Here is a 17,867-nt window from a genome sequence, read left to right as displayed (position 1 = left end):
TATAATTTGAGCTGGGATGTATGTATTTTACAGTGATGCTTTTGATAAAGCTCTTCTCAGGAGAAGTTGACAGAGCCATTTAAGACCGGTAGAGGTCTAACATATGTGATCAAATTAAACCATAATTGTGCATCACGTTTTTCCATATGACAGTTAGTTGTAGAGTTCTAATGTAGATGATGAAATTGAACCCTGAATTATGTATCATTTTTACCCATATGTCAGCTGCTTGTAGCGGTCCAACGTAGATGGTGAAGTTAACACATGAATTGTGCATTATGTAAGTGAGCTGAACTCATTCTTCACTAGCGTGCTGGTTCTACCTTCAGGAGTGCTCGAACTGTTTGTACTTCAACTGCAGATTGTGGAAGACATTCATTTTTTCTTGCAAAGGAGTGTTGTTTATGCATGAAAGAAATCAACCAGAAATGTGGCTTCATCCGTAATCTGCTCAACAACGAATAATACCATTTTTATGGGTATTCTCGGCTATATATTTATATAGAGGCTGGTGTATATTTGTTGTTTGCACTAAAAATATGGTCCGTCAAATGTCTGCTGAAAATTTATTCAATGCCCCGAGCGTTCGTTGGAAAGGTCCTTTCTTTTTGTGATGATTATTGCTCTTAATATGTGCACTGTATGTGCTGGACATTAAGTCTCTATTGCAGAGAAAGAAATCAGTTTTGTATACCGCTCATTGATTTATTTGTGTGCTGACCTGGAGCTGTATTGAATGCATCGAAAACTGTGATTAAAGCTGCCTGAATACGTTATGATGTTGCTTGAAATACGTTGAAGCCGCTGTTTTAAATAAGTTCGTATGAGGCTTGAATGGTATACGATCTAATGGTATGATGATTGGTTTCAAATACACTTTGAATAGTTCGAATTCCATTTGCAACCGAGATTCTGTGCTTCTGTCCCTATAGTTGGATCCGATTTGATTGCTGGTGCCATTCATATGTTTAAATGCTTTGCCGAGGTTGACCGCTGTAAATTACGGTTCAAAGAATGCCCATGACATGGTGTTATAATTATTGAAGTTTTGATAACCATCATTTCTGAAGGAGTACTTGAAGGATCCAAACAAGTTTGCAGTTGCTGCTGCCCCAGTGTGGCTTTGTATTTAAATTTCATTATAGTGCATTAATTCCTTGCTTCAACTGCTGCATAAAGAGTTTGGTGGGCTGATTGTAATCTTTTATGGAGAAAAGTTTTTTTTGTCAGAACATAACGCTGGTCATGAGTAAACTCTTATTTTCATGTAATGGATTGTAATCGGTGCTCGCTGGTTGAACTCTGATCATTTGCTGCACATGTATAAAGGATATTACTGTGTACTGTGAGTAGTTATTACTTTTCTAAGTAGTAGTTGTAAGGTGTAAATCTGACATTGAAAAAAAAAACACAATGGCTAGAATCAGTGGAGTATTAGAGTTCCTCAAAACTCTAATGTCGTCTACTACTCATGATACATTAAAAGTTAGCAAAGTTTCTCTCACAGATATTCATGTCTGTCTACAAAATGCACAGGAAAAGATTGATTTTTTGCAGATTGAATCACAGCTACAGCAAGAAGAGCTACATCAAAATAGACATGTTTTTGTTCAGAACATTGAGACTGCAACCCATCAACGGCAAGTCAATAATGTTACTGTTCATTCAAATAAAGCAGCAGTTGTATATGCAGATGCAGAAACTCAGTCTGCACTTCCTAAGCCCATCATCAGACCTTGGGAACAACTTGTCCACAACAAGCACAGAACTGGTCTTGGATATGACAAGGACTTGTCCTTTCATATTCCAGACTACACCAAGCCCATTCAGTTTCAGAGTGCTGGATTCATTCATGACAGTTCACCTGCTCTTCATGACAGTTCAGCTTCAGCTGTTCCAGACTCTGCCCCTCTTCCACAGCAACAACAACAACAACAACAACAGATCGTTAAATGCCAACACTGTGACCGAGTTGGCCATCTGAAAGATCACTGTTTTGATCTTCATCCATGTAAGCACTGTCATAAAACCAGTCATTCTTCACACAGATGCTTCAGAAACAAACGTCCTGCAAGAACAAAGATTCATCTTGGATGGATCGCTTCTTGGCAATGGGCATCAACAGCCAAGAAGATATTCCAAACACATGTCAGAACTTGTTCCAGAATATTGAACAGTCTTGCAGTTGAGTTTTCTCCATCATCTCACCTTGTATCTGACAGGGGGGAAATGATGGTCATCTACAAGCTTCAAAGCCAAATCAAGCGAGCCTGAGCCACAACCTGCCACACCAGTTTCAGAGTTGTAGCCACAGACAAAGATGCCTGAACATGCCTTCAGTTGGCAATCTGGGACACTTCCTCTAGCAGAAGACTTCAGCTTCTTGCCAGTTTTGGAAGAATTCCAGGAACACAATTAAGAACACTTCCTCTAGCAGAAGACTCCAGCTTCTTGCCAGTTTTGGAAGAGTTCCAGGAATTGCATTAAGCATTCCAGAGTTGTTGGTCATCCTTAAACCATCACAGGTTGAGACTTCCCTTTTCAGGTTGAAGTTTTACCTTTTATGCGGGGTGAGACCTCCCTTTTATGGTTGAAGGTTTCCCTCTTTAAAATAATAGGATCACTTCCTCTAGCAGAAAACTTCAGTTTCTTGCCAGTTTTGGAAGAGTTCCGGGAACTGCACTAAGCGTTCTAGTGTTGGTGGTCATCCTTAAACCACCGCCCTTTATACCAACATTTCATAGAGCACATTCAGCTTAGTGCTGCCATGCATATTTGCACATTTTGTATTACAACTCTCTTCTTGGACTCATACATAACCCTTCGGATTAAGGGGGGGAATGTTGGACACCTAATCCTAAATGGGTTAGTGTGGAAGCCGAATAGACCAAAGCAGTCCAAGAGACCTTGGGATCTGAAACCCAAGAGTCACATATTGTACTATAAATGTATATCTCATGTTAATAAAAATGTATTGCATGTTTTATCTTTCATATCTTTCTTGCTGTCTATGTGTGTTTAACATTTTTTTTCTCTTTTTTAAATGATACTTTTATATCTTTATTTTTTTTACATCTCTTCTTTTTTCTTTATATAACTTTCTCTTTCCTTTTTTCTTTTTCTTTTTATTTTTTTTATATTGACCTTTTTTTAAATCTTTTATTTTTTTAATTTAATTTCTAATGCCCAAAGGCTTGAATGATGAAATTGTCGAAATGGAGAAACTCTAACTATGTAGTGAAACGCTTGAATTGTGATGGGAACAAGTTTGACGAAAATTGATGGCCAAAGGCGGGATCAGACTAGTTCTTTGTAGTGGTTGAGCGGCCAAAGGATCGAATAGCTCTGATACCAATGTAACGAACAAAGTTCGTATACGCAGCAGAATACTTGAGAAGATCTGAAATATATAAACAACCATGATAGGACAATAATATATTATATTAGAATATTTGAATACAAGTGAGATGATGATTTGATTATAATTGAGGGTCCCGTATATATAGCTAGGTAGATAACCTTTCACGAACAGTCATGTCCATAGAGATATGCCTCTTCACTACTAATTATTAGTTAATCAATTATTATTCATTATTATACAACTTGAGTGTAGGGAAAATTTTAAGGATGAAAATTTACCTTAAAGTTTAGAAACGTTGGCGAATCTCATTAGTCTTTAATATGCAATCTATACAATGTTTGGCAATATTTTTGTAGAAATATCAAAATTTCTAATAATTTCATATAGTCTCTATATAAAATTTTGGCGAATTACTTTAGAAAAAAGATTCAAAATTAACGAATATTTTTTTGGAAAATGCATAGAAAATTAGCCCACCTGCGAATATTAGCCCCCAAAATATTCCATGCTTGAGTGGGCCTAATGGTTAAGAGCATGTGTTCCCTCCTAAGAGGTCACAGGTTCAAAACCAGAGGGGGTAGAGTATGTATGCCTTCGTAGACTTAGCAGTGAAATCACTGCGCGGAGGTGGGTTCCTTGTCCCACAAACAAGGGGGTCTCATACATCAATGTGGTGTCTGGCTTGGCCATGACCTTAAAATTGGATAATAATAATAATTATTATTATTATTTACATTATTTTTACTATATATATATATTTTATTCATAACATTTCTAACCATATTTGACATGTGAGTTTGAATACCATTTTTTTAACATCTCATCCCTCTATCAAGCACTTAAGTGAGAGTATGATGGTGGTACCTTGTCAACCCCAATTGGCCCATAGCGGGCAATCATGTCACAAGTGGGCTTTGAATTGTGGTGTGGAGGATAACGACTTCTCTTAACCACCCAATCTATATGTAATTGACAAAGTTAAGAACATTTACACATACAAATGATACATATTTAACAAGATTGGATGATCATCAAAGGAGGCAATTACAAATGATTAACCTTGTGAATAGTCAAGGAGGGCAATCAATGTGTTGTTGCCTGGAATGAAGTTGGCCTATCACAGGCTGATGGGAATGACACTATTGTGCCTATCCTCAAGAGCTCTTGTGTCCAATATACTAATGAGAGAGCACTGTCTCCATGCAATGCCCTGTTTGGTGGCTTGCTGTTGCCACCTCCTCCTACCATCACCTGGCAAAGTATGCTACTCACCCTGTGATTCCCTGCACAACCAATATGCCCAAACAACTCACGGAATCTGCCTACTCCCTTGTCAATCCAACCCGTCACTAATGCTGATGGAGATCCGAGAGTGTGTGGTTTCTCTGTCATCAAAGCCGTCTCATTGCCAATACCCTCACTAGCCAAATCCATGATGTGGTGAGGAATCCCACTTGGATCCCAACATCTGTCATCTTGTGTCTCGAGTATATGGTAGGAGGCCCCACCTGGATACCAATGCTAACTTGGGCCTTCAGTTTCACCAATATCTATGAGCTCCTGCTGAGTTTCACTCCTGACACCGACCATCTCCATAAGTCCAACCCACTCCACTGGGTACCAAATGAGAATCTCTTGCCATCCAATCCTAAGAGAGGTAATGGATGCATGAATTCACGTACACAGAACAAGCCCTTCATCCTACAAATGCTCCACCGTGCACATCTCACTGGTATGGTTGGAAGATAAAATCTGTCGAGGCGACTCTGCCTCTTTCTCTCCATCGTGCAGAGGCAACCCACTAGTGCTACAAGTCCCAACTATGTATGTCTGAAGAGGGTTGCTCTAGCACTCCAACGTACACCCCTCAAGCTGCATCATTAGGGACGTCAATCGTTCCCCAATGCGAGTCAGCTTGGCCACTGACTCGGCACAAACCGCTCTCATGCCCTCCAGCTCCTCATTCTGCTACAGAATGGTCTCTCAGACTGTCATGACCTTTTTCAATGTTAGAAGGTCAGCCTGGAGCCGTTGAAACTGCGGTTGGCGGTTATCATCTGTAAGCTCGGTCACAACTCTGGATGCCTCTGTGTCTCTAGGCACCTCATCAACAGTGGATACCTCTGTGTCTCTTGGCACTTCATCAACTTGCTGTGGGCGGCCATCGTTTGGAAACTCGCTCACAACTCTGGGTACTTCATCAATGGATACCTCCTTAATGGATGGCCCTACGGGTGTATGCTCCACTGTATCCACCAATGTGTCACCTGGAGCTATCAAAGGAATCTCCAATTAGCCCAACTCCTGCGTCAGTCGGGGTATATCTACGTGCTCCTCTTGTGTGCCATCAACGTCATGCTCAACCCCTCCTTAGGCTCTTGATATTTAAAGCCAGGTGTACACCAACAAGAGTGATTCCTGGTTTCACCCTCTTATTGTCCCTGTCTTGTCCACTCTCTTTCAGGAGCTCTGGTGCCTTGATTTCGTCAACTATGGTGTAAATGGCTTCATCCCTGTGGCATGCTTAATTCTAGGGTCTCGACTCTCGATCATAACGGTGAGGATGGCTTTAACTAGGCCGATAATTCTTTTAGTTTCTCATCGTTTTCTTTTAGTATCTCATTGTTTCCGTTGATCTCCTCCATGATCCTTTGTGTACTCCATCTTCTTTGCACCACTGGAATGTCCACAGTTTCACCCAATGATGCATGCCTACACCTCCATGATCTTGCTAGCTTCCCCACAGCTGGGCAAGATCATGCTCTGATACCACTGTAATGTTCCATCTTGGGAAAAAAAATCCCAAATGGGCACTATATTTTTCAGAGTTATAAAGTTTTCCAGTGAAGTCTTTGGTCAAACAATGGAAGGTAATGTTGTAGGTGTGATCCCTTTTTTTGGTGTGATACTGTAGGTGTCATCTGTTAAACAGTTTGTCTTCTATTGGCTGTAGTTGTTTTCTGTTGTTATAGCACATAAAAATGAGATAGCACAAGATCAAATAGATGCTGATATAAACATCTCAACTCAGACAGAAATTACATAGTACCCCTAATGGTATTTATTATTAAAATGTGCGTGCAACAACCATTGAAATGTTATCTCTTCTTCAAAATAAACTCACAAATACCTGCCAACAAAATTACATTTAATTCATAATGTGTTGGACAAATTTACAATGCACAAAAAGCAAGCAACCTAATATGTATGGCTGCCAATACAAAGCTGATAGGAAACTGAAGACTGATCATTTGAGATGGCTGATACGCCCTTGGAACTATAGGTCTGCTACGACAATAAGCCAGCGGCCAATGTGACATCAAATCTCATATAAATCTGATATCAGATCTGATATAAATCTCCACTGAAACTCTGATATAAATCTAGCCTTCAAATCTGATATAAATTTGGCCTTCAAATCTGATATAAATCTCCACTGAAAATCTGATATAAATCTGGCCCTCAAATCTGATATAAATCTCGATCTTGTGGCTGCTAAACAACTCGGATCTATGGCCTTGGTGGATGATTTGATCTGGACAATGAGTGGAGAATTTTCCCCAATTTTGTATCCTCGGTCTTGGCAAATTCCCTTAAAATATTGACCTTTAAAAGATTGGTATTTGACCCTCTTGGAAGAGATGAAAATGACCTTCTTGGAGATGGTATGGCCCTGCAAACAATTGATTCAATTGATGTAGATTCCCTGCAATAAGCACAATGGAAGATCGGAAATAATCTGCCCAACAAGCTAACTGGGGTGGCATTTGAAGTCCACTGAAATTAACGAATGAGTTTTGCTTGAAACTCTTGAAACGCTCTTGAGCTTCTTCACAAAGTCAAATAGAAATGATAGAATAGAATGCCTTCCAATTGAGCCCAATCTTCTATTTATAATTCTCCATTGAGCATCCTAGCTTCTAGATTCTCCCTTTTTCCCTATAATTTTATTGGTGGGGGCCATTTTCCACTAGGAGACTTTTTGCTGCCATTTTAATTAAAATAGTAATTTCCCTTCTTTCTCAATAAAATACTATTTTGCTGTCATTCAGCAATAAAATAATAATTTTCCTTCACTCTAAAATATTAGTTTGCCACCATTTTCCATTAAAATAATATTTTGCCTTCCTCCTCCAATAAAATACTATTTTGCCGCCATCATTTCTCCTCTCTCACAAAATAATATTTCTCCTTTTTAATATTTCCAAAATTTTGCAAAAACTCCATAGTGATTTTTGCATGCACAAAAGTTGGGAACATGACATAAGGAAACTCCTGTGGCAGCTGCTCTGGTGTGAATTACTTGGCATGTGTCAAAAAAAACCTGCTTTAATAATTTTGAAGAGATCAGTAATCTTGGTACAAGTTTGTTGTTGTTATGCCCTTGACTTGATTAGAAGGTGTTGATGTGTTGAACTTTGGGTTGGTGTTGAGTGGATACCTAAGTTATGCGCTGGTTTGCTCAAGGATTGGAGGATTGTTAGGTTGTAGCTACTTCACAATTGAAAATTGGATGCATCCCAATGTATGATAGCAGAGCAATGATGACATTGTCACTCCATTATTTGATGGTAGATCGATTGTATTGAGTAGTCAAAGATTATAATATGGTCTTTGACTCTCAACATATTCACAAAAACAACCAATTTATTTTTCTACGTTTACAAGTGATGATTTCTTCATCCTTTCTAGTGTTGTCGTTGCTGTTGCCCTTGTCTATCACTGGCCTTTTTTACCCTTTCACCATAACTTTGAGAAAATAAAACTTGTGCTCAGTTATGGGAGAACACTTGAAAACAAAGACTAAACCGCTTTAGGTACAAGACAACCTACTTGTCTCAAAAATCATATCTACTAAGCATAAAACATTGAAATTGTTTCACTGTTCTGTTTCACAACGCTCTTACTTTTCTTCTCCTCTCCACTTTTTGCTTTCCCCTTGTCAAGTCTTACTTCTAGTGCTCTTTTTTTCTCCATTTCTTACATTTAGTCCACTTTTTTGTTCCTTTTGGCTGAGCTCGTCACTCTTGCATCTAATTTTCTACATTTTACCTTGTTTTTGGCTTTCTGTATATTGTATTGTGATCATTCATTCCTTCATTGCCCATTGGCTTTCACTTGTATTGTCTTTCAAATAACACATCATTCTGCCTTCCAAGATGATTTCATCTGTGTTACTTTCTCCTCCTATATCATGACATTCTAGCAAAAAGCCCCTTTTGACCTTTGTTTCTATTTAACCACTGACAATTGTTGCTACCATGATAAGAGCATCATATCAATTGAAAAAACATTACCCCAAGAGGTTTGAACTGCTCTATAAGTTTGTCTGCCCCTTCCAGAAAACCGGGTTCTGGAATCAAGCTCATAGCCTCCATTGTAATAGGACTTTTGGATTTTTTGTCATCCAAGCCAGCCAAAAAATAACTTTTCATAATGCAACCTTCTTGTCAACATCATCATTCATTCCTTCATTGCCCATTGGCTTTCACTTGTATTGTCTTTCAAATAACACATCATTCTGCCTTCCAAGATGATTTCATCTGTGTTACTTTCTCCTCCTATATCATGACATTCTAGCAAAAAGCCCCTTTTGACCTTTGTTTCTATTTAACCACTGACAATTGTTGCTACCATGATAAGAGCATCATATCAATTGAAAAAACATTACCCCAAGAGGTTTGAACTGCTCTATAAGTTTGTCTGCCCCTTCCAGAAAACCGGGTTCTGGAATCAAGCTCATAGCCTCCATTGTAATAGGACTTTTGGATTTTTTGTCATCCAAGCCAGCCAAAAAATAACTTTTCATAATGCAACCTTCTTGTCAACATCCACGAGGAAATTGATTGTAAAAAATGTAACATTAAGGTTAATGAAATCACTTGAATCAAGAATATTATAGTTGCATGGCTTGATTTTCTAGCTTGCTTGTCTTCATGATCTATTTTACTTTGTGTTGCACTACTTGGTTTCTGTTGTACAAAACTTTTTCAACTTGTGTTTCACTGCATGACATGCTTTTTGTTGTATGGTAACCTACCTTTGTTGTATTGTGTGCTTGTTATTGTGCAACTTGCTTTTAAGCCTTATGGGGTGGTTACAGTATCATATTGTCTATTTTACTGATTCCTCTACCCAGGGGAATGGATCTGCGGAGCACCGAATCGGATCTGGATACCCCTATATCCATCTAGGATCCACTTGAAAAACAGATTGTTAAAAATGAAACATATTAAGAACGTCAATTGACAAAAACTTGGGAATTTCCTCTGCAAGTTCTTCCGTTGAGGATCATGTAGTAATACAACTTGACCTGTCAATCATCCAGTGAACCTCCCTCATAGGCATAAATTTGCTCAACTCTAACATTCGTACGCAGCTTGAAGTTGTTGGCAATTGGTTGTGGGGATTGAGGGGTGACAATGCGAATTGGAAGTGATCACAGTCGGCCTTAATGGGGGAGATCACAGACTGCGTGAATTGGGGACGTGGATGGGGATCTGGGGATCTATTACACTTGAATCGAGAATATTATAGTTGCATGGCTTGATTTTCTAGCTTGCTTGTCTTCATGATCTATTTTACTTTGTGTTGCACTACTTGGTTTCTGTTGTGCAAAACTTTTTCAACTTGTGTTTCACTGCATGACATGCTTTTTGTTGTATGGTAACCTACCTTTGTTGTATTGCGTGCTTGTTATTGTGCAACTTGCTTTTAAGCCTTATGGGGTGGTTACAGTATCATATTGTCTATTTTACTGATTCCTCTACCCAGGGGAATAGATCTGCGGAGCCCCGAATCGGATCTGGATACCCCTATATCCATCTAAGATCCACTTGAAAAACAGATTGTTAAAAATGAAACATATTAAGAACGTCAATTGACAAAAACTTGGGAATTTCCTCTGCAAGTTCTTCCATTGAGGATCATGTAGTAATACAACTTGACCTGTCAATCATCCAGTGAACCTCCTTCGTAGGCATAAATTTGCTCAACCCTAACATTTGTACGCAGCTTGAAGTTGTTGGCAATTGGTTGTGGGGATTGAGGGGTGACAATGCGAATCGGAAGTGATCACAGTCGGCCTTAATGGGGGAGATCACAGACTGCGTGAATTGGGGACGTGGATGGGGATCTGGGGATATATTGCAGTTTCAAATTTTGTTTTGTTTTTTTAATATACGTTAACTCAGATGGCTAAATATATAAAAGTTTAAATATAAATTAAAATTAAATTTAAAATTAAATTTTATACATTGTAAATTACTTTTAACCTATATTAAATTTTATTTATATATAAACATTCTGGCAATGTATAAACTTTAAAATTAACTTTATTTTTTTAATATATAAGTTCCAAGTTTTATATATTATAAGTTTATAATAAAACTATATAAAAATTTAAAATAATTAATAGCTTAGATTAATTATTACTTAAAACTATCACAGATAAATTACAAATGTTAGATTTTTTTTTTCCAAGTAAGAAAAGCACATTTTTTATAGTCAAAATAAAAATACATTATGTGTATATGGCATATGCCAAGACATTCAAATGGCCCTAGGCCCAGAGTTCTGTGCTGCTTGTTTTTGTATCATCACATGTCTTCAAGACAACACAAATTTTATCCATGAGCTTTCTTTGCAAATTTTTATGTTTGTTTTGATGTGCTTGCCACTTTTCCAGTCCATAAATGTCCCTGTAAAAACTATTGATGTAGCTCATAACAGTCAAATTGTACAGTTCTGCTATAATCTGTGCTCATCAACGTGTGAGAAGAAACAAAAAAAAAGTAAAAAAGAGCTTCTTTGACCATCATTTCTGCGCCAAATTTGTATGAATTAAAAAAGGGCTCTTTGCTACTGATAATATAGCTGTAGTTGCATGTAGACAGCATAATATATGTATAAAAGTAGAGCATAGATATCAATCAGTCCCATGTGCTGTGAAGATGTTCGATGACATGGCCTTCTTGGTCTTCTTTGACTTTCTCCACTCCTTTGTCCATTTCCAATCCTGTTTTTGAAACTGTGTCTGCTTCTTTGTTTTGTGACCTGTTGATGTGGGTGATAGTAGTGTGAGTGAACCTTTTCTTTCTTTGAATAACATTCTGATAAATAGGGAGAAGAGTGTGATTTCTCATTCTAGCAGAGCCATGCATCCAATGAATCACTAGCTTGGAGTCTCCATAAATACACAGAGAGGGGATGTGTAAAATTTCAGCAAGTTGTAGGATGAGTTTTAAAGCAAATATCTCAGCATAATTATTTGTAAAACGGCCAATATTACATGTAAAGGAGAAGCGGTGCACATCTGACAGAAAGAGAATACCCTCAGTATCCCCGATAGCTGGATTATGTTGGCCTGCTCCATCAAAAAACGCCTAGGGGAGATTGTTTTGAATGACCACCTCGGATGTGTTCTGTGTATGCTGAGGTTTTGTGCGAAGTGGGATGGATTCCTGAAGAGCGAGACTGTGGGATGGCTTCTCGGATGTATGATTGTCCTTGATTGTCAAAAATAGCCTGATTTCTTTCCAGCCGTATTCCCCAATTTACTATCAAGGGAAGTGCTTTTAGGGGTGCTTTTGGTTTTGCTGCAAGCCATGATTTGAGGCAGCCTTCAATAGATTCCCCTTGCCAAATTTGTTTATTTCCTCTTTCCTTTTCTTTCCAAACAGCTTTCGGGAAGGGCCATTTAATGAAAACATTTGGTATAGTTTCAGATTTCTCAAGGTAAAGCGAACATTTTGCTAGGGCCACAAAGGTTTGTTTTGGAGCATGTCCTAGGTGGGGGCTTTGTTCATTAGCAGCAACCGCATGAAAGGTTGTCTTAGGGGGGCAATGGAATTTCCAAATCCCTTTGCTCCACCATGGAGGATGTTGGTCATTCGGCGAAAGTGCGAAAGAGAGGTAACCAAACTTTTCAGTGTATTCTCTAGAGGAGCTCTTCGACCAAACAATCAGGCCTTCAGAGGTAGATAGCGTGACAAGGATTGTTATAGAGATCTAATGTAGGACAACCATTCTGCAGTGATGTCTTCTTCCAAATTTAGAACCTCTAGGGAGCTCCAATTTTGTGGGTCGACAAGCCCAAATTTGTTGGAGACTTGATGGAGATAAAAAACACCTTGTTCATTTAGTTTTTGAATCAGTGGGGCCAAGAGAAGATGTGCATTTTGGCTGTCAATCTAGGGATCCTTTCAATGAGAATCGTAGTAGCATTCCCAATTTTCCATCTGATGCCATTCCTAACGATGTTGAAAGAGTTGATTATAGCTTTCCAAATGATGGATCCATTTTGTGCAGATTTTTTTGGGGATCGGATCCAATCAATAGTAGTGGAAGGAGATATATATTTTTACACCATAACATGTGACCAAAGGCTTAATCCTTTTATCAATTCCAAACACCTTTTGCCGCTAAGGCTTTGGAAAACTAGGGAAGGTTCTTTCTAGGCCCCATCCCCGTAGGGCTTTTGAAATAGCAATAATGGACTAGGCAGGCAAAGCAAAAGGCCTTTTCTCTTGTTTCCTTGCCCATAGAAAATGCAATGAAAGTTGCTTTATCATATGAAGTATGCCTAGAGGAATCCAGGATAAGGAGGCCCAGTAAACACGAATGTTCTTGATAACCACCTTACATAGAACCAATCTTCGAGTCCTTGAAAGCCACCGGTTTCACCAAGCTCTAATTATGAGTTCAATTTTTGTGAGTAGCTATGTACATCCTTTTTTCTGTAGTTACTTGGTTTTAAAAGGTAACCCAAATATTTTAGTGGGCTACCTAGGGGCAAGGGATCTTTTGAGATGATTCTAGATATATTCCCCGAATCTAGCTCTTACCAGGCAGTCCCATTTAGAGATGACTTCTCTTGGTTTATCTACATACCTGTAGCCACAGAGAAAAGGTCTAGAATGGCATTTATGCTCCGAAGACCCAATAGATCTGTGATAAGGAAAATGATGATATCATCAACAAAAAACAGATGTGTGAGTGAGCAATCCGAGGTGATCTTTATTCCCAATATTTGATTCCTTCTTTTTTCGTTAAGGACGGATCTACTAAGGCCTTTGATGACCAATAAGAAAAGAAGCGGGGAAAGGGGAAAACCTTGTCTAAGCCCCTTTTTGTGGATTGAAGAAAGCAGAGGTTGAACCATTTCTCGGAAGGGCCATAGAAGAGGTACTAATGTAGCTGTAGATCCAACTCATAAACATTGGACAGAAACCTAAGTGTAGGAGTCTAAGATAAAGCTAATCGACCTTGTCAAAATGTGAATGGAGTGCAATCCTTCTTGTGTCAGTACTATGGCTTCATGGATTTGATGATCTTCCAAGCAACCAAATTATTCAAAAGATATGCGATTCGAGAGAATGGGCTTTAGGCGAAGGGCAATGATTTTTGATATTTTTTGTCAATATTGTTACATAAGGAGATGGGTCTAAATTGATCAAGTGCAGTGAGTGGGCTTGTTCGATTTTGGGTGTGATGAAGGTTGAGTTAAAAGGGGCCAATATTTGACTGCTTATCCTAGAATATTTAACCACTCTTAGTAAATCCTCTCCTATGAAATCATGACATTCAAGGTAGAACTCTATAGGTAAGCTAGGACTAGGACTCTTATCTTTTTGAAAGTTGTGTAAGATTGATTGAAGTTTTGCCTTAGATACTTTTGCGAGCAGTACCTCATTTCCTTCCTCATCAATGAATCTTGGAATAATGTTTGCAATTTGAAGAATTGTCAATGCTTGCTTTGGAATCCTTTTTGAAGAGGGATTTGAAATAGTGACAACCTTCCTCAACAAGTTCTTTGAAGGTAGTGGCGATGGACCCATTGAACTTGGAGTTTCCCAAATAGTGTTAATGGCTTTGTTATGGTTGGTAATTTTGTGGAAATATTTCGAATTTTTATCCCCAGCTTGGAGCCATAGTGCCCTAATTTTTAGACACCATTCCATTTCCTTTTCCAGAAGTAGGGAGCCTTTTTTTCCCTCTAATGTTTTGAGAGGCAACTTTTGTTCCTTTGAGAAAGAAGAGTGATCAATGGAGCACAAAAGGGATTCCCAAGAATTTAAAGACTTGGCCAGGCAGGATCCAGGTTGATTCTTGACGCTTCAGCCACTCAGGCACCTCACCTTGGCTAAGAGTCAAGCGAAGTCATTTTTACCACGTTATTCCTCATTTTGTTGGATGCTTGAAATGAATGCTAGGTATGGAATGCTCCTTCTGTTAGAAGGGCATGAATTGCTAATTTCCTCAAGGCTATACTTGTAGTAGTTGTGAAGATGTTGGGATAGTTATCTTTGTACCACTTGAATCTAAAACACAGGGAAGTGACTATAGTTCCTAGACAAAAACGTTTCCAGGATATATTGCTAACAGCTGATAAGTATTCTGAGTCCTACTCCTGTCAGAGGTTTGCCTGTCCAGAGTAATTGTGTATGCACTAGATAAGTTCTTTTTTGTTTCTATCAATTTATCACGAGAGAATGATTTAACAATTCTTTTTAAGTTAATTGCTGTAATGCCTATTATTGGTTTTTTTTCTATATTTTGTTTTCCTGGTTTCTGTGAACTTTCTCTATCTGACATAGATTACCATGATAAATACTTCTTGGAATTGAATTGCTGAACTATGGATTGATGGGTATAATGATCTTTGCAGATGATTTTGTTCTAACTACCACATCAAATAAGGATCACAGGGATCTGCACTATAGTCATGCAACTGGAGTATGCAAAACTTCTGATGAACAAGAAAGTGGGAATTTATTTCACAACTCAACCAAAGAAGCTGCTAATGGTGGTGAGAAGAATGAGTTAATACCTACAAATATATCTTGGATGGATACTTGGCATTCAGATCATCCGGGTAAAAGCCTTATTACCTATCTTACTGTTTGGTCGTTTTGTTCATCTCAAAGTGTTTGATATCCAATTTTTTCGTATTCTTAAAATTGTGATGTTCTTAAATAAAGTTCTCCACTTACATTTAAAAACCAAGTAGAGAAGTGTAATTAATTCAAGTCTTGATTTCTGATTCCTCTTATTTCCTTTAGAAAAAGTCGGTAACATTTATTAATTAAATAAGAGTTACATCTAATACTTCTTCCATGAGCAAAAACAAAAATTATACAGAAATTTACATTATTGCCATTGTCCTGATAGTCTGCTAGTATATAAACATATATTCCTATTCCATAATTTATTCAAAGTTTGCATGAGATAGTAATCTTGATAATGTTCATCCACTTTACAATAAGTCAAAAAACATGGGCTGGCTAGAGATTCTGTTATCAGTCAATGTGACAGGAAGTTCTGGGGCCTGCCTCTCCAACTCTCAAATCCCAAGTGAGAAGTTGCCTTTCTGGTAGTAATGTGGCTTCTTTTGCCATATTGTCCCCTTATTATTTCCTTTATAAGTGTGTTGGAAAGAGATCCATTTGAATTACATTGTCTAATTTTCTACTCTGTTTACCAGAGCCATGAGGGTTATATTTCTCACCTGAACTTCCCCAGATAACCACTGACAGACAAGCTTTGAATCTCCATAGATGTGTAACCTTTGGATGTTCCTGCTCAAGGCTATTGACATCAGATTGAAAACTGCTCGTTCTTCTGCCCAATTGTTGGTTCAGATCCGCATGCCCGTTCTTCTGAAAAGTGTATTGCCCTCCAGCCCTGCCAGTGTCTGGAACCCCCTGTGGTGGTTTTGTCAAGGAACCCTTTTATCTTCAAGGAATCAATTGCAAGCTTATTAATCTTTCTGAAAGATATTTTTTAGGCTTTGGCAGTTATCGGAGGTATTGTTTGAGTTGCAGAAAACAACAGTGGGTAACCTATTCTCTTCCAAACAGTTTTTCATTACTTTGAATCCAAATAGACAAAAGAAATAGAATGGTAGGGAGAGGGTGAGATATTCTAGGGTTATTTTTTCCCTTCATTTTTCTAAAGCTGGCTAGGGTTACTGCCCTTTCAATGCAATAAAAGTAAACACACATTCATACAGCAGATATTGATTCATAACAGTTATTCTCTATGCATGCCTTAAACAAGGTTTTCATAGTAATGTAATACTTCAATCAGATCACATTTCTCTAGGGCTGTCTGACCAACAATCAATGAGTATATCCAATCTTCAATCCTGTGTTGATTTATAAGGCCAGCAAATCCATAACCAGTACAGTTTAAAGTCATGCTATAGTTTTCCTAAGTCTGCCACAGCTATCTACTATTATTATGCTATTGAAATCTTACTACTAAGGTTCCTAGTGATCCTGATGTTGTCCACAGATCTGGTACTGAGGTGGCTGATCCTTGTAATTCCTTGCGTGCTGGTTAGAATATCAAATGTAGAGAAGAACAACTTCAGAGATGACCTTGCTGCTGGATTGGAAACATACCCCAAACCACTTTAATCAACCTCAGACCAAATTCCTGTGCCAGAACAATTCTTTCCTTTTCATATGCTGTCCTCAGGGTGGATCTTGGTATCGCAGGATGGACCCCTGCTCGGTGACCAGTTCATGGAAAAGCACAGAGATGTGCCTTACTGTCATAGAATGTGTCACTGTACCCACTTCAAATAGCTGTCTCAGAAACCCATTAAATTCACCAGCAAATTACCTCAGAGATGCCAGTGAAAGTGTGAATTGCTTCAGATCCGTGTCAGAAATTTCGGCCTTGTAGCTGCAGATTTTGCTTCCTAAAAAATTGCCAATTCGTCCACAACCAGTATCACCTTCAGCCGAGTATGTCACCAGAATTTGCTTAATCGGCTAAGAGCCAGATTCCACAGATTTGCCAGAGAGAAGATACCGATTTTTTACTGAACCAGACAGAACCAGATCCACGATTTGTTTCAATGACCTGTGCCAGAACAAGGAGGGGCAACTAGGTAGGCTGGGATCACCTCCACCGTAACTAGTCAAGGAAGGGAATGGGTCTTAAGACCCACAAAGCCTCAGTCTCAAAGATAAACAAAGACAATTTAATCCAATGTGTTGATGCTCAAAATGATTCTACTCTCTTGTATTTTTATGTTTTCTTGTGGGGGTTTTCCCTCCTTAATTAATTGAGAGGGGTTCATGGCAACCTCAACATTGGGCTTTTTTGCCCCAGCTGCCCCAAAACTTATCTCATGCTGCCCAAACATTGGGTAATTGGGGTTTTCCCCTTTATCAAAGACTAGAGCCTACGGGGATTGATAGGCTACTTTGTTTGTCCTCAAGCAATTGTATGTCTGGGTGCAGCATAATTTTCACCTCAACCTTCAAGAATGAAGAATTGCCTTCAAACTTCACAGCCACCATTCCGAACATAACAGCACTGCGAGATGCCAATTTGTCCATTAGCGGTTGCATTCTGTTGCCGCCTTAATCCACACTTGGGATTATCGTGGAGAAAATATTTAACTCCACTTGGTGTGGCCTTGGGGGCAAGTCTTGAGTTGAGACTATCACTAAATTCTCAAATCCTCTGTTTAGGCATACTTCTAGTGAAG

General features: G+C 38.6%; 1 protein-coding gene across 2 annotated transcripts in view; it reads left to right on the top strand.

Annotated features, from left to right (window-relative positions):
- The window catches only part of LOC149167033 (uncharacterized), a 105,077-nt gene that overhangs the window by 40,481 nt on the left and 46,729 nt on the right, over nt 1-17,867 (top strand). For both annotated transcript variants that reach the window (XR_016260903.1, XM_089432846.1), the window contains exon 3: nt 15,030-15,236. Coding sequence is in view for 1 of the 2 variants with exons in the window: in XM_089432846.1 (XP_089288972.1) it covers nt 15,030-15,236 (207 nt within the window). In the remaining variant the exon portion in view is untranslated. The remainder of the gene's footprint in view (nt 1-15,029; nt 15,237-17,867) is intronic.

Source organism: Pinus tabuliformis, chromosome 5_1 (assembly GCF_031772625.1).
Source record: "Pinus tabuliformis cultivar Carrire ecotype Pingquan chromosome 5_1, CPIR1, whole genome shotgun sequence".
Classification (NCBI taxonomy): Eukaryota; Viridiplantae; Streptophyta; class Pinopsida; order Pinales; family Pinaceae; genus Pinus; species Pinus tabuliformis.
This window is presented reverse-complemented; position numbering and strand designations above follow the sequence as displayed.